Source organism: Mauremys mutica, chromosome 9 (genome assembly GCF_020497125.1).
Source record: "Mauremys mutica isolate MM-2020 ecotype Southern chromosome 9, ASM2049712v1, whole genome shotgun sequence".
Lineage (NCBI taxonomy): Eukaryota > Metazoa > Chordata > Testudines > Geoemydidae > Mauremys > Mauremys mutica.
This window is the reverse complement of record NC_059080.1, coordinates 88,911,369-88,933,121: the sequence shown is the minus strand read 5'-3', so window position 1 is coordinate 88,933,121 and position 21,753 is coordinate 88,911,369. Positions and strand designations below refer to the sequence as shown.

General features: G+C 44.2%; 1 protein-coding gene across 1 annotated transcript in view; it reads left to right on the top strand.

Annotated features, from left to right (window-relative positions):
• Positions 1 to 1,200: 1,200 nt before the first annotated feature.
• LRRC31 (leucine rich repeat containing 31) overlaps positions 1,201 to 21,753 on the top strand; it is a 26,666-nt gene continuing 6,113 nt past the window's right edge. Inside the window, exons 1-9 of the mRNA XM_045029355.1 lie at positions 1,201 to 1,433; positions 2,833 to 2,982; positions 3,373 to 3,540; positions 9,709 to 9,876; positions 11,193 to 11,360; positions 12,762 to 12,929; positions 14,880 to 15,047; positions 17,630 to 17,797; positions 19,093 to 20,727. Of these exons, the coding sequence (XP_044885290.1) occupies positions 1,244 to 1,433; positions 2,833 to 2,982; positions 3,373 to 3,540; positions 9,709 to 9,876; positions 11,193 to 11,360; positions 12,762 to 12,929; positions 14,880 to 15,047; positions 17,630 to 17,797; positions 19,093 to 19,412 (1,668 nt within the window). The 5' untranslated portion in view covers positions 1,201 to 1,243 and the 3' untranslated portion in view covers positions 19,413 to 20,727. The remainder of the gene's footprint in view (positions 1,434 to 2,832; positions 2,983 to 3,372; positions 3,541 to 9,708; positions 9,877 to 11,192; positions 11,361 to 12,761; positions 12,930 to 14,879; positions 15,048 to 17,629; positions 17,798 to 19,092; positions 20,728 to 21,753) is intronic.

Sequence of the window (21,753 nt, the reverse complement as noted above, 5' to 3'; positions counted from 1 at the left end):
TGATCAACCGGTTTGTAGTGAGCAGCTGATTTCAAATTTGTGAAGACAGAAACTCTCTGGTAGACAACAACAATAAAAAATGAAACCACCCAGACAAATCTGGCATTTAAGGAAGAGAGAACTTCACTTCTAGAGCATGGTACATTTGTTTTCCAAGCCATGAAAGTGCTTTAAAAGGTGCAACGGATCCTTTATTCCAGAAATGGAAAAGACAGGTATGTAACTTTGTCTATTAAAAATATTACAGTCCCAATGCATGAAAAGTTACAAATGTAAACAACATTGCTTTACATGTATATATAATTCTGCTTTATATTATATCATTTGTTTTGTACATTGGTCATGAGAAACATAGTTGTGACTAATCAACTAATAAATAAATTGTATTTAAAAGTTCTCCTTTCCCACCTCTGCACAGACATGAAAACCAAATAAAACATTTAAAAACAAAGTGGCATAAAAATTAGCTGTATGTAAAAGGACTGTTTGCCAACAGACTTTGTTTTTATCATTTCTTCCTTCAGCCTAATTGCTGGTAAAATAGCATAAGAACTATATATGAAGGACCCAGTGTTTCTTCTGCTACTTTACAATTTTGTTTTTCTTTTGAGAGAAGTAATGCTTGCACTGTACCTGAAATTAGCTGGTAAAAGCAAATCACAAGGCTTTTCTGGCTGGTGTAAATACAGAGGGTAAAATCCGAACTCCATTGAAGCCAGTGGGAGCCTTTCCAGAATGTCATCCCCAACACTTGGCACTGAGATGTCTGCAAATAATTTTTATGTGGACTGTTAGGCAGGAGGTGAAATAGAGGCCACCCATCCAGGTATCCCCCTCCACTGATGAGATAAACTGGCTTTTAGGACTACTATACCCAATGAACTAACATAAAATGGCACCAATATAGCAGAGACTTGGGATCATTAGATCCACTTGTGCAAAATTTTGTGCACCTCCACTGCTAAACATCCTCAGCTCCCTTTGAAGGCAACAGGAATTGCAATGAGTTCAGAATCTGGTCCACTGAATCGTATACTATTGATACTGACATGGAGAGAATGGTGTGAGAGTAGCTAAGAAATTCCTGATAATATCCACTATTGGGGGGGGGCAGGTAACCAATTAATAAATGTTGCTAAAAACTGTTCTACCTATGTTTGTCAATCCTCTGAAAGAAGCAAACCAGAGTTCCCAGGATAGATGTGAAGAGGGCATCTTGAAGAGATCCCCATTTCAGTTGATTATGAACCAAATCCAAAGGAAGAAATCCTCTGTGGAAAAGGGAAAACTTCAGTGCTCATCAGGCACTAGATTCTTCAGGGGCTTACACACTGGGAAATCTGACGGCGAAAGCAAAAGAGAAAGTGAAGGAGCAGAAATCAGTAACTCTAGACCAGATAATCAGAATGAGGAGCAAGCTCCCCATGTAGCAGGTAATGCTGATACCACAGTGATGGGTGCATTAGAAATGTATTGATGAATGAGTGCTTGGTTTTACTGCTAGCCAGAATCCTCTGATTTGTTGTTGGTAGTTTATTTTGTATGTGTTGTTTTCTCCTGATTAAGCCATTATCATGCTGTGCCTTATAATCTGAGGGACATAAATCAAGAACTGGGACCCATGTTGCTGAGGCTGGAGGGATAAAGCTTTTGAGTTACCTCACTCTTGATTCCTAGTGCCAGAAGTCAATATCAGAGTCAGCTCATCAGTTGCAGAGTTTATGTGGGACATCAGCACCTCAAGTGGTAGCTTGGTTTGCTTGTGTGCAAGGTCAGCTTCTGCGCACCCTGCTGCTAGAGCAATTTTAAGACAACAACAAAAGCAGATATTTCTCACCACTTGATATCGTGAGGCTGGAAATCAATCTTCTAATTTGTGTGTGTATACAAGGTTGCTATTAACCTTTGTGCCACGGAAGAAATAAAGCTATTATTGAAAGGCTGGTGGAAGGTGAGGTTTACAAAAGGGGTGAAGATGGGGTGGAGAGGCAAAATGTAGAAAGACGGGGTTACTGTCTTTTGTGCAGCTTTTGGCTGCTCATTTTTGGCTAGGGGTATTAAGTAAAATTGCTGCAGGAGTATTTTTACATATTTGCTAAGTGTTCCTAAAGGCCAGGATAGGTGCACTGTTACTTTATGTACGAATTGGAATGAATAAATAAGATGAAAAAGGGGTTGCTGTGCAGAGCCAAGACTCGCCAAGAGCCACCTCAGTACCTACTCGGCAAGGTTAACGGATGGTAGAGACAGTGGTCAGAGCTGTCGCTGAAGGACGGAGCAGAAGCCTTGTGGGATTGCACTGCAAGGACTAATTGAACTGGTGAAGCTCCATTGCCTGTACTTCCAAACTATACCAGCACTGTAATAGTCAGGCTGAACTGAGGGGGTTATAATACTTGTGCAGGACTAGTGAAGGGGTAATGATACACAGAATACATCCGCTTAGTGATTTACAAGCATTTTGTGTGCTTGAACTGGTGCTGTAAGTGTCAAAAGTCTCTAGTGTAGACCAGCCCAAAGACTTCACTAGAGACTTTTGACACTAACAGAATCAGATACCATAAGGTACCATCAACATCAGGGCATCAGGTACCATCAACCAGGGCATGGTGAACCTTTTCCCATTACTCAGGGTAACAATGGACAATTGACATGGTACAGAGGTTCCACCAGTAATCTCTAAAATGGGAACGCAGCCATTTCCACAAGTTCTGCCAGGGTCAGTATGTTTCATTATGTCTTAAGATGACAGTTGTAGTTACACAAGACAAAATCTCATCAATAAGATTACTGTTAAAGATAACCACAATCCTGGTTTGTTTGGTTATGCAGACAAACCTCCACATCTCATTTCCAAAACAAACACAACATCTGGTATGTGGAGCGTTAAGCAGTTCATGCAGAAACTGGGTAAGAAGCCCAACAGCAAGAATATGGACCTAAATAATTGTGAATTAGATGCAACAGATTTATTGGAGCTGGGTAAGCACAAGTTTTCCCACCTACCTACTGAAAGCTTCTGGAACAAAGTCTTCTATTCTCATTTGCCAATGAAATAGTCCAACCCCACTCCTTTCCTCTCCCCCTCTGGTAATGATACTTTCTTCTTATTCAGGATTTTCATCTGAAGATCCCAAAGGATTTTGCAAACATTAACAATTTAAGCCACAAAGCAATGCTGTGAATCAGGTAGATAGCCTTATACCCATTCTACAGATAGGGAAACGGAGGCACAGTTTATTCTGAAGACAAATCACTCTGTATCATGTTACCATATTAGTTTAGAAAAGCACGTCTATAATAAGGCATATTGACACACACACATTCACAAATTAAGTTGGTTATTTTTGCTGTTGTTTGTTTTACCTCTAGTTGCTGTGTTACCTTTTCTACCAGAGCTGGAGGAGCTCAATCTTTCCTGGAATGATTTTGTGGGAGGGGTTCTGAAACCCCTTGCTCTTCGGCTCCATCATGTGAGCAAATTAAAAATCCTCCAACTAAACAACTGCAAGTTGACAGCTGAGGATGTTACTTCTTTAGGTATAGTATGGCAGTTACGTTTACTTTCCAAACCACTCATTACCAAGGGTCTATTGTGAGCTATTAAATCTATACTTCCATCACACCACAGCAGCCAAAATCTCAATCTGTGTCTGTAAACTCTCAGCTATAAAGAAGTGTAAAACACATATACTTGTGAATAACTTTATACATAAGATTAGTCCCATTGAGTTCAATGGGGCTATTCATGGGCAAAAAGTCACTCACATGCAGAATGGTTGAAGAATCAGCGCCTATTTGTGCAAGTGCAACAAAATTACTCAAACTGGCTTAACATTTTAAGCAACGAGCTTGAAATGCCTGCTGGTAGACTGCTCAGAATTGGAAGATCAAATCATAGCACGATCAGTTTAGGCCTTTTTCCTTCAGCAGCAGATATAGGGAGCTCCGTGCAGATGAAGATACTGATATCTTTTGGAAGAGACCTTAAAAACAGACAGGCTGTCTGTTCAGTGTAAGCATTCAAGATCACTCTGCTTTTTGGAAGAAATTTGGCCAAGATTTGCTGTCCTCTCACTGTTTTGCTGTAATTGGCTGCAACAGGCCACCCAACAAAGGGTGAAGTCCCATTTTAGAGATGGTATTTGTATAAGGCCTGGTCTACACTAGGACTTTAAATCGAATTTAGCAGCGTTAATTCGAACTAACCGCTCAACCGTCCACACCAGGAAGCCGTTTAATTCGACCTAGAGAGCTCTTTAGTTCGAATTCGGTACTCCACCCTGATGAGGGGAGTAGCGCTAAATTCGACATGGCTATCTCGAATTAGGCTATGTGTGGATGCAAATCGAACTTAGTAGCTCGGGGAGCTATCCCACAGTGCACCACTCTGTTGACACTCTGGACAGCAGTCCAAGCTTGGATTCTCTGACCAGCCACACAGGAAACGACCCAGGAAAATTTGAATTCCTTTTCCTCTCTGGGCACTTTGAATCTGATGTCCTGGTTGGACATCGGGGCGAGCTCAGCAGCACCTGCAACGATGCAGAGCTCTCTAGCAGAGGAGTCCATGCAATCCCAGAATAGAAAGAGGTCCCCAGCATGGACAGACCGGGAAGTCCTGGATCTGATCGCTGTGTGGGGTGATGAGTCTGTGCTTTCGGAGCTGCGCTCCAACAAACGGAATGCAAAGACCTACGAGAAGATCTCCAAAGCCATGGCACTCAGAGGATACAGCCGGGATACAACGCAGTGCCGCGTGAAAATCAAGGACCTGAGACAAGGCTACCAAAAAGTCAGAGCAGCAAACGGACGCTCCGGAGCCCAGCCCCAGACATGCCGCTTCTACGAGGCACTGCATGCCATTCAGGGTGGGTCTGCCACCACTGCCCCACCAGTGACCGTGGACTCTGAGGATGGGATAGTGTCGACGGGCAGTTCCTCGGCGATGTTCGCCGATGGGGAAGGTGAGGAAGGGTTTGTGGAGAACGACGCAGGTGACAGCGCTTACAATACCGCTTTCCCCGACAGCCAGGATCTCTTCATCACCCTCACAGAGATCCCCTACCAACTCTCCCCGGCCGTTAACCCGGACTCAGAATCAGGGGAAGGATCAGTCGGTAAGTGCTATAAACATGGAAACATTTATTTTTTAAAAAACAGGAATAAAAACTATATAAAAACTTTTCCATATAAAACTATATAAAAAGAAGGTCCACACATATAGGGATGGAACAGAAATCCTCTGGGGACACTTCCACGAAGCTCTCGTAGAGGAGCTCGAAAAGTCTCCGCAGGAGGTTCCTGGGGAGAGGTGCCTTATTTGGTGCTCCGTGGAAGCACACTCTTCCGCGCCAGGCCATCCTAACGTACAGCGGAATCATTGCCTCCACCAGCATGGCAGCATACGGTCCTGGTCTGTGCAGGGATTCTCGCAGCATCCTCTCTCTCTCTCTCTCTCCGAGTGACCCGCCTCAGGGTAATCTCGTTCGGCGACTGCTGCATCTAATTAGGGCAATTAGTGTACTGTTACTATTGTGAATGCTTGACTTTTACTTTGCATAGCAATGACCTTCGTTTAACAGCCACGTGTTGGAGGCCGCAGAGGAAAAGCATACAGTGATCTTTCCCGGGCAAAGCCGCGAGGGGCTGGAACAGGGTCAGACTTTATGCTTTCCAGATTGCCTTCAGCGGGAGGGCACAGCTATCCATTAACTGTTAAGCAGCCTATAGTGTAGTGCTTACCAGGCCTGGCTGCTACACGGATTCAGCTGTACCGCCCCGCTTGTCCAATCTCCTGTGCAAGACCGCAGCCAATGAAAGCGTATTCCGAAATCTCGAACTTGTCCTGAGAGCTCGTGAGACTAGGTGCCCTGTATGGTCTTGTTCACAGAAACTGAGTAGACTGTGTTCAGTGTTCGCAAACATGTATCTTTTCAAGGAAATCACTTCCTTTTTCCCATCACACAGCTGCGGCCCTTTCACGAACTGCCCCGGCATCCCCCTCACAGAGGCTGGCGCAGATTAGGCGGCGAAAGAAAAAGACTAGGGACGACATGGTCTCGGAACTGATGGCCTGCTCCAGAGCCGAGGCGGCCGAGCAGAGACAGTGGAGGGAGACCCTATGTCAGCACCAGCGCTCACACAGCGAACGGGAGGACAGGTGGCGGCAGGAAGACCAGCAGGCGACTCAAACGCTGCTTGGGCTAATGAGGGAGCAAACGGACACGCTCCGGCGCCTTGTAGATGTTCTGCAGGACCGCAGGCAGGAGCAGAGAGCCCCCCTGAACTGTATCTGCAACCGCCCTCCCCCACCACAAAGTCCTGTCCCCCCCTCACCCAAAATCACAAGAAGGAGGGGCGCTAGGGACCGTGAAAACTGTCACTCCACCCCAGCAGAGCGCTCATGTACCAAACAGCTCTCATGCCATAAATTTTGAGAAGTGCTTCCCTTCCTGGATCACCCAGTCCCAAATCCAAGTTTCATCTCCCCACTGTGTAGTTGAGTATTAAGAGTAGTTTGTTGTTATTCACTGTTTCCGTCACGTTTTCCTTGTCAGAAGACTTTGTGTGAAGGGGGGGAGGGGTTTTTTAATTGCATAGGACAGCCTCCATTACCAGGGTACAGACTTGGGGGCAGGATCAACAGCAGGACACACACAGACTGCAGTCACTAGGCACCAGGGTCAGTCTGTGAGGTGTATGCTGCCCCGGGTCAGTCTGTGAGGTGTATGCTGCCCCAGGGTCCTAGCGCCTGCCATCCACAAATGGCAAGGCAGGCTGCCCTTACCATGCCCTTCCACCCTAGCCACGAGCCTCTCCGATGCCCTGAGCCCCAGCAAGAGCCCTCATCCACGGTCACATACTCACCCTTCCCACACACCCCTCACCCCTTCCTACGCCCCAACCCCCAGCCCAGAGCCTGCATCCAAACTCCGTCCCAAAGACGGCACCCCTCACCCCTTCCTGCAAACCCACCCCTTCCTGCACACCCACCTGCAACCGTCCTCCCCCCAGAGACGGCTGTAGGAGCAGGAGCCTGTCATTCCTCTAGTGTAGAAGTGGTCTGTACATCAGTGCACACCGTACCCACCACAGTCTGCGTCCATGTTTCAACCCTTGAACAGGAATTCATAATTAAAGAAAACTTTGTTAATAATCAGTGTTCCATTAAATTTATTTTAAAACATGTGTTGGAAGGGGGGAAACCTGGAGAACGGGGTATGTAACCGCAGATCGAAGTCAACAGTCACTGAAACAGGCTGAGATTCAGCTTCTCTGTAAATCAACTGGAGAGTCATAGGTTACCCTGCTCTCCGAGGAACCTAGCTTTCAAAGCCTCCCGGATGCACAGCGCTTCCCGCTGGGATCTTCTATCGGCACGGCTGTCTGGCTGAGTGTAATCATCAGCCAGGCGATTTGCCTCAACATCCCATCCCACCATAAAGGTCTCCCCCTTGCTCTCACAGAGATTGTGGAGCACACAGCAAGCAGCAATAACAACGGGGATATTTTTTTCGCTGAGGTCCGAGCGAGTCAGTAAGCTCCGCCATCTCCCCTTGAGACGTCCGAAAGCACACTCCACCACCATTCTGCACTTGCTCAGCCGGTAGTTGAAGAGTTCCTTCTCACTGTCCAAGGCGCCTGTATAGGGCTTCATGAGCCAGGGCATTAGCGGGTAGGCTGGGTCCCCGAGGATCACTGTAGGCATCTGCACATCCCCAACCGTTATTTTGTGGTCCGGGAAGAAACTACCTGCCTGGAGGCGTTTAAACAGACCAGAGTTCCTGAACACACGCGCGTCATGAACCTTGCCCGGCCACCCGACGTAGATGTTGGTAAAACGTCCCCTATGGTCCACCAGTGCTTGCAGCACCATAGAAAAGTAGCCCTTTCGGTTAATGTACTGGCTGGCCTGGTGGGCTGGTCCCAGGATAGGGATGTGAGTCCCATCTATAGCCCCACCGCAGTTTGGGAATCCCATCGCGCCGAAGCCATCTATGACGACCTGGACGTTTCCTAGAGTCACTACCTTTGAGAGCAGTTGCTCAACGATTGCGTGGGCTACTTGAATCACAGCAAGCCCTACGGTAGATTTGCTCACGCCAAAGTGGTTCGCTACTGACCGGTAGCTGTCTGGCGTTGCAAGTTTCCAGAGGGCTATGGCCACTCGCTTCTGCACACTCAGGGCTGCTCGCATCCGGGTGTCCTGGCGCTTCAGGGCAGGGGACAGCAAGTCACAGAGTTCAAGGAAAGTGCCCTTACGCATCCTGAAGTTTCGCAGCCACTGTGATTCATCCCAGACCTGCAGCACTATGCGGTCCCACCAGTCCGTGCTTGTTTCCCAGGCCCAGAATCGCCGTTCCACACCATGAACTTGACCCATTGCCACCATGATCTCCACGGCGCGGCGTACCCTGCTTTGTGAGAGGTCTGCGCCACTCTGTGACTTCCTGTCCTCACCGCGCTGACGGAGCCTCCTCGCCTGATTTCTCAGCAGCTGACTGTGGAAGAGGTGGACGATAAGGTGCGAGGAGTTGACAACGGCCATAAGTGCAGCGATGATCGCAGCGGGCTCCATGCTCGCAGTGCTGTGGCGTCCACGCTGTAACCGACCAGAGAAGGGCGCGAACAGATTTTCCGCCGGCGCTTTCAGGGAGGGAGGGTGTGATTGACGGTTCAATGATGACAGTTACCCAAAACCACCCTCGACACATTTTTTCCCCCAGCAGGCATTGGGGGCTCTACCCAGCATTCCAATGGGTGGCGGGTACTGCGGGAACTGTGGGATAGCTTCCCACAGTGCACCGCTTCCAAAGTCGACGCTGGCCCCGTTACTGTGGACTCAGACAGTCGAATTAGTGTACTTAGTGTGGATACACAAATTCGACTTCATAAGGTCGATTCCACAAATTCGAGTTAAGTAGATTCGAAATAGTCTTGTAGTGTAGACGTACCCTAAGAGACCTTGATCTTGCAAACACTTACCACTGAACATAGAATTTATACTGTGAGTGAGTTGATTGTGTACGTACAAAGGAAGGGCAAACCCAGTGGAGTTGGGGCTCTGCAAGTTTATGGATTATTTTGGAGGTTCACAAACTATGGCATGAGCTTGAGTCTGCTTTTAATTTATTGTTTGATTTTTTTTCTCATTCCTTTTTTTATACTCTCTACCTTTCTTTTCTTTCTTGTGTGTTTTATATTTTATCTGTTCCAGTGGATATTTTTTCCCTTTAGCTTGTCTCTGCCTTTTTATCCACCAGCTCTCTCAGTGCTGTAAAAAAACCTGCCCCCACAAGGGGAGTAGCTACCAGCACTGGGAGCGCTGCTCCCAGCACTGGTGCACTGTCTACACTGCCACTTTACAGCGCTGAAACTTGCGTCGCTCAGGGGGGTGTTTTTTCACACCCCCGAGCGAGAAAGTTTCAGCACTGTAAAGTGGCAGTGTAGACAAGACCTAAGTGTCAAGGGTGGAGAGTAGGAGGGTTGTGTGTGTTTCCAGGTATGTGTACTTATGCAACAGCAAATCACCTCCTGACTTGCACTTTCTTTTTCAAAGAAGAAAACCCAACAAAACTGCATAATTAAAATGAGAATGAAATGACTAGTGACATCCTTTCATATTGTGTTAAACTGTATTTTTATCCTGTACTGAAAATAGTATCTAGAATGATTCATCTTAGACTTCTGGGTGCTTTGTAACAGGAGAGGCACTTGAAACCATTCCTCACCTTGAAGAACTGGATTTATCCTGGAATAATAGCATAGGTGGAAAACTATCCGTCTTGACCAAAAGATTCCAGACAGGCTGCAAGATCAAAATCCTAAAATTTACAGATTGCAGTCTAACAGCAAAAGATGGAGAATCTCTAGGTAAGTGTATTTCATGTACCTATGTTGAAATACTGGCTCCTCAGAACTGCAACTGTTTTGGTTTCAGTTTTGGCATTTTACAAGAATCAATATTAAGCTTAGTGTTGATTGAAAGTTATTACATTTCTGGCTGGCCACTATAACATTATCTGTATTGGTTTCCAAAGAAGCCCTTTTTTCTAACCATATGAGGTAGGATAATTTTGTGGTTATAGCATGAGGTTGGGAAGAGGGATATTTGGGCTTGAATCTCAATGTTGCCAGTGATTTCCTGTGTGACCTTGGGCAAGTCACTTAGGCCAAAATTTTCCAAGCTGAGAGTCTACAGTTAGACAATTAAATGTGTATTTAAGCATGTGAATAAAAATGGCCTGATTTTTAGAGGTCTGGAGACTCTTCAAACAGAGAAAGACTTAAGTGAGAGCTTCAAGTGCTAAGCCTCTCTGAAAATCAGGCCATTTATATTTATGTGACTAAATTTGGGAACCCAAGCCCCAACGCTGTGAAGCTCATTACATGAATAGGGCCCAAATGTATAATTGGCCCAAGTCTGTCTGTGCCATGGTTTTTACCATCCCAAAATGGGGTAGGAATACCTGTTTCACCAAGAAGTGTGCTAGTGTGGACGAAGGTACTAGAAATATGTTGTTTATTCACTTGTAGGGCCTGACCCAAAGCCGTGGAAGTCAGTGGAAAGATGCCATAGTTTGGCATTTATGATCCTTGCAGTGTTCAACATTTCCTGAACCTTGTGGGTTTTTTGGTGGAGGATTCATGGGGTTCGCAAAACTAGTTGAGTTTATGACACTTATTTTTTCCCTCTACACCCACCCCATGACTTAATACTGTGTTCTTTTGAAGTGATTCTGTATTTTGAAAGAGTTTTTCTGTCTAAAGGGAAACTTTTGTGCTATGAACTAAAGATAAAGGATTAAACCTTCTTCCCACTCCCCAAAGCTAGAATAGCTCCAGTGGGTGGTCTGTATTCAATATATATAGTTCATCCTTTTGCATTAGAGTGTTCTCTCTTCCCCTCACTGTTCCTTGTTGTACAGTTCTTTGTATTTTTTCCATTTTCTCACCCTACTGTTTCACTGATTTTATTTCTCTGGTCCCTCCTAACTCCTTTGTTCACTGCATTTCTTAAGCAGGCCATGAACCCAATTAATCTAAATCAAACTTTTGAGCCCATGTTGTTAGAATGTGTTTGAATGTAGACAAAACAAGTTGGCTCATTCCTGTTTATAGTGGTGTTTTCTGCAATATCCTTTCAGTAAATCTGGTAACTAATCAATTCTGTTTTCCTTTTATTTCAGCTCAGGTTCTAAATGTCATCCATGACCTTGAAGTATTAGATATTTCTATTAACAGAAACATTGGCTGCAGTCTGAAGAGTATTGCTCAGGAATTGAAAAATGTGCCAGTTTTGAAAGAATTACATTTGCACATGTGTGGATTAAAGCAAGATGGCCTCCAGTATTTAGGTTAGTCTAGATTTAGTGTGGTTTAGATTTGGAATCCCAAATCTAAATCTAAAACCCATCTAAAGAAATGTCTAGGCTACAGGCAATGAAATAGGTATTTTGTGTGATAGAAATCATAAGAATCATAACAATGTCAAAAATAATGATAGACAATTATTCTCTTCTGTTTGGGGACTAAGTTGTTTAGTAAAGGAAACAGACTTTCAGCTCTAGTTTCTTGGTTCAAAGTCATCTTAAGGGGCTAGTAACACAGGTATGTCTACATTGCAATGTAAGCCCAGGGTTAGTGAGGTTTGAGTCAGCTGACCCATGTTAGGGAACCCTAGGCTTGAGCATCTACACTGTATTTTAACCCTAGGTTAAGACTTTTGTGACCCATGCTCAAACCTAGGGCTCTGGCATCCACACTGCAGTGCGCAGACCCAAGCCAAAATAATCATATCCCAGAGTCCCTAGAGCTTCGCCCTCCCTACCTCCTGAAATGTGGCTGCTCTAGCCCTAGGAGTGTAGTGCACTGTGGGGAAACTTTACTTCCTGGCCTGCACCTTACCAGGAAGTAGCTCACTTTGCAAAAGGCTTGACCAGTTCACTTTTGCAAACCCAGGAGGCTCTCTGATAGTATGCTTGCAAATTGGTGATCAGAACAGAATGGGTTAACACTGACCTGAGCTGCTGCCATTTGCTGGAGAGGCGGGGTGAGGGGAGGTTGAGGGTCTTCCATTTTCAATAGAGTGATTGCAAATTGTTGAGATAGAGAGGACTAAGTAAATTGTCCCATGGAATTGTGGGTTACTTCTGGATGACTCCCGGGACCTGAGTCAAGTAGGGCTGTGACTACACTGTAAAGCAATAGGGCTCAGATCCTGGGCCTCAGCTTGACTTGAGCTTGGACTTTGCAGCCCTGCAGGGTTCTGGGTCCATGGGTCCAAGCCCTGGGTTAGCACAACTGTAGTATAATGTAGATGCCCAGGCTCAAGCATGAGCTTACATTGCAGTATAGACATAACCTAAAAGTCATCACCTGAAGTCTGTCCAGATTATCTTTGTCTAGTTCCTAGTGGACTAATTATTCACCACACAAAACTCAGTATCACAGTTGGTGCTATTTGGCACCCTTGACGGTATTCTCAGTAAATAGACTAGTATTAACGGGTATGAAGGGTGAGCTGCTCTCTCACTTTTGGGTGGTTCTTTTAGAGTAAGGTTCAGTGACATTGGTGGGAAGAGCTTTGCAATGTTGACTTACTTCTGTTGTAACTACACAGAAAACCTCATTCTCCAGAGCTGTCATTCCAACACCTTTCGCAAATATTAATACTAGAGTAAACAAATGTTAAGTCCACAGTCTGCCTTATGTGTTAGAATATTCAGTGACCATGAATTCTGCCTTTTTCCTTTTAGACAGGGCTTTCCAGTACTTACCAGAGCTAAACAAATTAGACCTATCGTGCAATAAAGAAATTGGTGGAGGGTTTAAGGACTCAGCAGCTCATTTGGCCAGTTTTAAAGACCTAGAAGTCCTGGATCTCCACCAGTGCTGTGTAACAGAAGAGGACATGGTGGTTCTCAGTAAGAACATTGTTAGAAAATTCATTAAGAATATAAATGTTTTTAACTTTGAAAACTTCTCACAGGCAGAAAATGGACCCCACCTCCATCAGATTGTAATAGTCAGGACTAGTTTATCCACGCAGATTTGGCAGTGCAGTGATTGTGGAGAACAACTAGCTTTTTGGTTAAGGTACAGGACTGAGAGTCATGATCATGGGTTAGTCACATGGGGGCTGATCCTGAGAGGTGCTAAGAAACTGCAATTTCCCTTATTCAGAACCTTAGGACTTGCCTACACTTAAACACTACAGCGGCATCACTGCAGCTGAGGCATTGTAGCACATCAGAGTAGATATTACCTATGCCGACAGGAGAGATTCTCCCATTGGCACAGGTAATTCACCCCCCACAAGAGGTTAACGGAAGAATTCTTCTGGTGACGTAGCACTGTCTACACGGGGACTTAGGTCGGCTTCACTATACCGCTCAGGGGCGTGGATTTTTCATACAGTTAAACCAATTTAATTTTCTGGTGTAGACTAGGCCTTAGGCTCATGCGTAAAATGGAGCTAGTACCAGTTACTTGCCTCACAGAGATTTTGTGAGGCTTAATTCATTAATGTTTGTAAAGTACTTTGAGACCCTTGAATGGAGAGAAAATACTGTTAGAATATTATTTTTGATAGGCCACAACACTAAAGGGGCATTTCTCAATGCAAGTGACATAGGCCCATTTGGACAAATGTCCACATCATAGACACTAGCACCAGGACCGGCTCCAGCTTTTTTGCTGCCCCAAGCGGCGAAGTGGGGGGAAAAAAAAAAGATAAAGCCGTGGTCGGCGGCACTTCGGCGGCAGCTCTACCGCGCCGCTTCATTCTTCGGCAGCAACTCAGTGACAGGTCCTTCGCTCCGAGAGGGACTGAGGGACCTGCCGCCGAATTACCGCCGAGACCCGGACATGCTGCCCCTTTCTGTTAGCCGCCCCAAGCACCTGCTTCCTGCGCTGATGCCTGGAGCTGGCCCTGACTAGCACCAACTAGGCAATCTTGTTTTGTTAATTGATCACACTGGAGAAACCAAGGACCAGATCCTCGGCTGGTGTAAATTGGCATGTCTCCAAGAGATGAATGCACATGAAAATTGAACTCCCCTGTGGCCCATAGTGGTAACTACATATCAAGGCAGAAATACAATGGCAGGGTGGTGTTAGGGAAGCTTGTACTGCTGTTCTTTGAAGAAACTGAAGACTTCATTCTCCAGGGCTTGTTGTACAAACCCCTCTCAAGAGCACTATTTTCACTTCATGTTACAGTAAATATACAGTTCACCTCCCACCAAGGAGATGGTTTGGTTTCTTTGTTTTCTGTTACCATTGTGTTTTGACATGGATTTTAACCTTTAGAGTAAAAAAATCCCATGACTTGAAGTGTACAGGCTTGGTCCTCCTGATGGGGAAGATAATGTGAAAAGCTACTGATGAAGTAATACTAGTAAGGAGAAGAGTTAACTTAATCATTTAAGTAATAATTCTAGTGATTTATTTTTCATTTGATGCACATGTAATAGGACTTTGATAACTATCTACTGGTATATATTATATGAACATATTCTACTTGAGGTTAGCAAAGGCTGTGAGATTTGGACATAGATTCCCCCATTAATTTTAATAGGAGTTGTGTGTTTAAACCCCCTAGCTGGCTTTGAAAATCTCAGCTATTCTATCTATTGGAGGCCAGATTCTGACACCCTTACTCAACGCAAAATAGTACCTACTCCTTGAGTAGTCCTATTGAAAACAATGGGACTATTTATGGAGTAAAGTATTACTCAGCATGAGCAAGGGCGTCAGAATCTGGCAATATGTTTTGGGTTGAGTTATAAATAAAAGAAATTGTAGCAAATAAAACTACAGCTATATAGTAATTTAGGATCACAATGACTAATAAATATTGTGTATTTTTAAAGCACAGGTGATACCTTTACTCTCGAGTCTTCAGGAGCTGAATTTATCATCCAATAAAAATATTGGAGTGTCTTCCAACTACCTTTTTAGCAGGCTCAGATTTTTACCAAAGTTGAAATCTGTGATCGTCAGCAGTTGCTCCTTAGGGGAAGATTCTTTTGCGTCACTAGGTAGGAATGATTTTTAAACGATTATATATTCTCTGTATGCAGCAAGATGCGATAATGCAGTTGTTTTGCATTGTCCTTTGATGGGACTCAGCAGATCTGTGGTGGAATTCTGGCTATGGTCATGAGTAAAAATGTATCTTTCGGTCTCACCCTTGGCTCTGTCTGCCCACATCACAAAACCATCACATAATTTGGTCTGTCTGCAAAGGAAAGTCTGAAAGTGGAATACTAGGAGTACTATAGGTCAGGACTTAGGTGCATTGTAACCGCTTCTGACCACATTATACCCGATTTTAATGTAGTCCTATTAATCCTTCATCTTCCAAAGAACTATAATGTATTTACTAAGTTTAGAAAAGAAAGCTACAGCATATGATCTCATACTTCGCTGGAATTTTAATCATTAGTGGGCAGACCTTGTAATAATTATCCATTTAATACTGATGTCTTAATATTTACTACTCCTGAGTGCAAAGGGATCTTGACACATGCCCATAATAGAGACCTATAGTCGTGAGCATATACCTTTATATTTGAGTAAAGTTTTTTCATCTCTAGTTACCAACAGAAACTTTCTGGCCTCCAAGTAAGTAGCAAGTGTGCAAATCAAGAGCTTATAAAAGGGATTATAGTAAAATGTTGCATACAGAAAAAAGAACCTGTTGTTTATTACTGCTTGCTCCACTGAAGTCAATAGCAAAATTTCCACTGACTTCAGAGGAAGCAGGATCAAGCTAGCACTAGTTTGAGGACTTTGCAGGCAATGTGCTAAAGAAGTGTAAAATATTATTATTGAATAGTGATTTCTTGATATCTTGAAGTCAGCATTGTCAGAAAATGTAATGAATCTTGCCTTTAATTCATGGGTTTGCATCAAGAACTGCTCCCTTTAATTTGTCATAAAATGGTCAAAATTGCTCTTTTTACATTAAATTGACTTCAGTGGGGCTGGATCAGGCCAATATTGCTAATGTAAAACAAAACACCCATCTGGGTGTTTCACCCAGGCCAGTAAGGGGTTCAGTTAACACCTGCCTTGCAGCTCTGGGTGCCTAAATGCTCTGCTGCTGTGCGGCCCACAGACAGAAATGACCTGTGCTTGCAGACAGTGAGGGTGGGGAGGGGCAGAGTGAGGGCAGCTGGCTTTAGCAGTGTTCCTGAGCATGCTCAGTCCATGTGAGCATGCTCAATACAAGCCAAGCAGTGAATCTGTGAGGGGACACATGATCTCGTATGCCCACAGACTTGACACCAACAGCTTGCTGATCACATCTTGGCTTTCACTTCCCTATTACTCTGCTAGGGGGTCTCAACAACCCTTCCAGCCCCAAGTTCTCCCTGAAAAAATATCTCTGCAGTAGGGTTGCCAACCCTCCAGTATTGGCCTGGAGTCTTCAGGAATGAAAGATTAATCTTTAATTAAAGATCATGTGGTGTGATGAGACCTCCGGGAATACGTACAACCAAAATTGGCAACCCTACTCTGCAATACACAGCCTCATGCACCGTAGTACTCACAAAACCTTTTCAGGTTTGCTGCTCCTATCAAGAGACAAAACCCACAGCCTATTAGTTTAACTGGGGTTAACATATCCTTCCCTTCAATCACAGTGCTAAGCTGGTTAATAGTAAAACCAAAACAAATTTATTAACAAAAGGACATAGATTTAAGTGATCTCACTCTAGTAGAAGGAATAAGGATAGAAATGGTTACAAACAAACAAAAGTTAAAATACTTTACTTAGCCTGAAACACAACTTGACAAACTAGTCATTTGTTCATAGTTTTCTCACCATAGACATTCTTCCAGTATGGCTAGTCCTTAGCCAGGATCCAAATACAACGTTCACAGCACTTAGTTTCTTTGTCTGCTCAGATAAAGGATAATTTAGGGATTCTCTCCTACTCCCTTTATAGTCCAGTAAAACTCTGAAATGTATTCTTCTGAAGTGTATCCCCTAATAAAGTTCCTTTCCCCTGGGGCTGTAGACACCAGGCTTCTGGTGTAAATGCCATGCTGGCTTCTCCCCCACTTGTGATTTTTACAATGCAAATGATCTTCCTGCAACCTGTGATACAAATGAATAGGCCACTGTCCTTGGGCACACCTGGCTTGAGGGGTCAGCCGCTTTTTTTGTCAGGAAAAACCTGTTTATCAACTACCCCTGACATGCTTGGTTTGAATACATTTTAGTGTCATATTTCCAGCACAGCTGGATGCACTGAGCTGGTCAGGCCAGCTGATACTCATCACTGCTACATATCAGGGAGCTCCAGGCCATATGACACTGGGATGCCAATAGGGTCACACCATCCCAACCCCTTTTAAGAAAGACAACTCAAGGTCTTGTCTGTTAAATACCCATTCTATATGTAAAAAATCAAATGTTGAACTCTTTAGGGAGTATGCGAGATTTTATTTTGTCTTACTTTTACTGAGATCCAATAAACCTATGTTCTAAGCACAAGTAAGTAAGCAACATACTTAAAACCTATTTACAGGTGAATACATGGTGAAATGTCTGCTAAGGCCACGATGATTTCTGTTAGTAAGCAGAAGTTGCTGGTGTTAATCTTTTCAGCTGAGACTGCCCTTCACCTCCCTGAACTGGAGATATTAGACCTTTCTTGGAATAAATGCGTTGGTGGGAACCTAAAGCTGCTTTTGGAAGCACTAAAGCTGGCAACGGAGATTCGAACGTTGAGACTGAGCAGCTGTAATTTGGTGGCTGAGGATCTGACTCTTTTAGGTATGTATAATGTGATGTTTACTAGCAGGCAAGCAGCCGCTGCATTTAGACCACAGTTCAGAGACTTGTTCCTTGGGTAGTGCAGATTTATGCATAAATCAGATGACAGGAGGCAGAATGCGGCAGTATCTTTCCACCAAGGAATTTTCATCTTGCTGATGAGGAATATTTACTCAGTACTTCACACAGCGAGGGGGCAAAAACTGAAGAGTGTAGACAATACTGGAAAAATATGCAGGGACCCATTTTAGCTGAGCTATTTGTATTACTTCACAAATACAACACTTAGAAAAATATAAATGTACAATGCAAACACTAGATTTAAAGCCACTTTTGAGAAGTTTTATATTGCACAACCAGTATTTCTGGGCTCAGTAACTCCAGCTAAATTATATTTTAACAGCATTACACGTAACTGCAGTGGTGCCAAATCTCTTGATTTTTTTTTTTGTGAAAGCCCTAACTCTTGGAGTCATGTTATTAGAAGAGAATATCAGCTTTTTTTAAAAGTAAATTTCTAGCCCTCTTAGTTGCTGAGAAATGCTGGAAAATGTGAACCCTGAAGTTTCAAACACCAGAAATCAAATTTAAAATTCTCATAATTTTTTTTTAATCTCATGATTTTTAAGTCAGTCTGTTGATTTTTGGGAGCCTGACACATGACTTTTGAATGCTTGGAGTTGGCAGTACAGTAACAGCTGCTTTAAAACTTTTGGGGTCCCTGTAGACCACACAATGGTAAAAAATGCTTGAGCCCTGTTGACCCTACAGCCTTCACCATTGCTACCACTGTCCAAATGGCACCAGTGGTAAATTACAGGTCCTAATTTTCTTAGGGTAGACAAGACTCTACCGTGGCCCCCACTCCCATGAACTTTCCAGAATTAGGCATGGCTCTTTCAACATTTTTCTCTCTCCAAATCTCACTGTAAAATCTTCCTGTCAGTTTCATCCTATGCTTGACATTAAACGCCATCTGACTGATCCTTCATGAGGTTGCCACACACTTTTAACCTAACACCTTTGTAATCCCTTTAGTTCCCTTTGAATTGCATGTTGTAAACTACACAATGTCTTTTGCGATAAAATAGGGTTTGTGAGACCAATAGCAAGTATCTCTGATTAGTTTGAGCAACATGTTTCATATCACTTAGTAACCAAACATTCCCATGTTTTATTCCTAAAGGACCTTAAATAACACGGTAGTTAAAGAGCACTATTCTTAGTCATATGCTTTTTGAAACAATATTTGTAAGTATATATTCATTGTGTATTCCAATATCCATTTCTTTCAGCATTAGAGGTCCAAGCTGGTCATCTAGCCAAATTACAGACCCTAGACCTGAGTTATAATGACAGTGTTTCTGATGAAGGATGGGCCACTTTCTTTCAAGACTTAACTGCACTCAAAGAACTTTCAGAGTTGGACGTCAGTCTTCGGCCATCATCTTGTCGTGACTGTGGAATGTGGTTTAGCAAGTTGTTAACAGATTTGTCAAAGCTGCCTGCATTCACAGAGATAGGGATGCAAAGGTGGGCCCTTCTGGAATCACAGCAGAGACAACTGGAAAGCTTTAAGCAGGACGCCAAAAGGAACGTTCACTTTGACTATTGATGCAGGGCCTGGGTTTATGAAAAGACCTTTCCAAGTAGCACATGCATTATGTATTGTGTGATTCTGACTCAGAAAATAGCCTATTTTTTACTAGTAAATTTGTTTTCATCGTGTCTCTTGAAATAGTCCCCAACTACACAACGTTATTTGATGTGTGAAATACACAGATAACTCCATTTGATCACATAAACTCCAAATGTCTGGGTATGTAAGGAAGGTCTATCTTTCTTATATACATATCTAACTGTTTTTAATAAGCTACCTTTTAAATGTGAGCCTCTTCTGCCTCATTTGTGGTAATGCCCTTAAGCATATTTGCTGATAGAAAGGTTGGAGCACGTTGGAACACTTATTCATAATTCAGGACTGCACACAATTCTGGCCCCTGTATGCTATGCCAATGACATATGGGGGCTATAAAAGGACCACAGCAGATTGAAGGACAATTCCCATGGCAATGCTGGGCTGCAGAGCAAGCCATAGGCATTCTGGGTACGACTGCAACAAATTACAGGATCCCTTGGGGCTCTTCCTGCTTATGTGAGGGTCTGCTTCAGCCCCTGCAACAATCTTTATTGCCCTCTACCTAGACTACTCTGTGTTGCCTCTCTCAGTAGGTACAGCCATGGAGTCTAGCCATTAGCATTAAGGGTCTGATCCACTGCTCCTTGAAAGCAATGGGACTCTGTGATGCAGTGTGCTCCTCACACCAGCCCTGAGAGAGTTGAATTAGGACAGGTGGGCCCAATCCATCAATTAAGCTCCAAATGGGGGAGGTTTAGGTTGCTTGGAGGGCACTAATTAGGAAGAAGCTCAACTGTGAGGGAAGAGGCAGGGCCTCTATAAAGCCAGGAAGCTAGCAACAGAGATGAGTTTGCAGATCTTCTCCCTTACCCCAGGGAGAAGCAGCATGGTAGGAAGGGGTCTAGGGATGAGAGCAATAAAGTGGGTGTAAACACAGACCTTAATAGCTTTTTACAGGACCCTGAATTGGAACCTAGAGTAGTGTGTGGGCCTGGGTTTTCCTACCATCTACTGCAGAGTGGTACTGCTAGGAGCAGTGAATGGGAAGACTGCCTGAGTTACTGTGGGACAAGACAGCAGGTTTGAGGCCTGCCTAATGCTGCTGGTGGAAGAGAGACCTTAAGAGACTCCCTTAGAAGGGGAAACCACAGTGTAATCTGGCTGGATGGATGAGTCACAAAGCAGCTGTGTTGGAAGTCTGTGGAGTGGATTGAGAATGGCATGTGGGAAGAGAAGAAAGGGATTGCTGAACCAGCTGGAGCTAACTGCCAGCAGGAGGTGCCATCCAGTGGTGAGTAGAGCACCCCCTGTGACAGAGTCCTTCTAGTGACTCCTGTAAGCAGGGGTGCTGGAATGGGGGATGGGGGCCATGGCTGGAGGGTGAGTGATGGGTGGAGAGGGATGGGGCTTCCGGGGAAGGGTGGTGGTGAGGGGTTTGGGGGAAGGATGCCAGTGGGCCCCAACTTTTAGGAAGCTTCTGCTGCTCCTGCCTCTGGGTCCTGGCTTAGGCCCATAGGGCATGTATTACATGTTTGATATGCAGCACAAGCCTCCCATCACATTCTCACAATGACCCTGTGAAGTAGGTACTGTTAGTATTATTATTCTTTCTGCTTTGCAGATGGAGAAAATCAGCACAAAAAAGTTGCGTGCTTTACTCTAGGCCATACAGGGCAGAATAATCAGGAAGAGAGTTTAGGATTTCCTGGTCCCCAATCTTGAGCTCAGCCCATCTGACCCATTAAACTAAGGAGCTGACTAGAATGTTCAGTAACCCTTCTGTTGTTTTGTTTGATAGGGCCAGATTCACCCACCCTTGCTCATGTTAATTGCTGCCTTTAAAAGGGCCAGATTCTGCAACATGTACTCATGTTGAGTAGCGTCTTAATCCACGAGATGCCCCATTGACTTCAATGGGATTATTTGTAAAGTAAGGTACAGTTACTAAGTGGTAGTATCAGAAGCTGCCCCTTAAGTGAGGAGTCCTATTGAAATCATGGGACAAATTGAGTAATAAAGTACTGCTCAATTAGCCCTGAGCCTCCATGTAGAAAGCTTTTCCCAGTGGCAAAGACACACTAGGCTCATTCTCAGCCCAAGTCACTTTACTCAGGAAGGAGCCTCTGCCGGAAACCCCTTCTGTGCAGGAGTTTAGTATTTTGAAGATTCTTTGGCAGCTTTCAGCACCGGCTATACTGTGGGCATTAATTTCTGTAGAGGAAAATCCTCTCTTCTGGCTGCTCAATATGTGTAACTGCCAAATAGACTGCTGCTTTGTTTACCCTTCCCATACTGAATTACTACACTGTTTACTCTA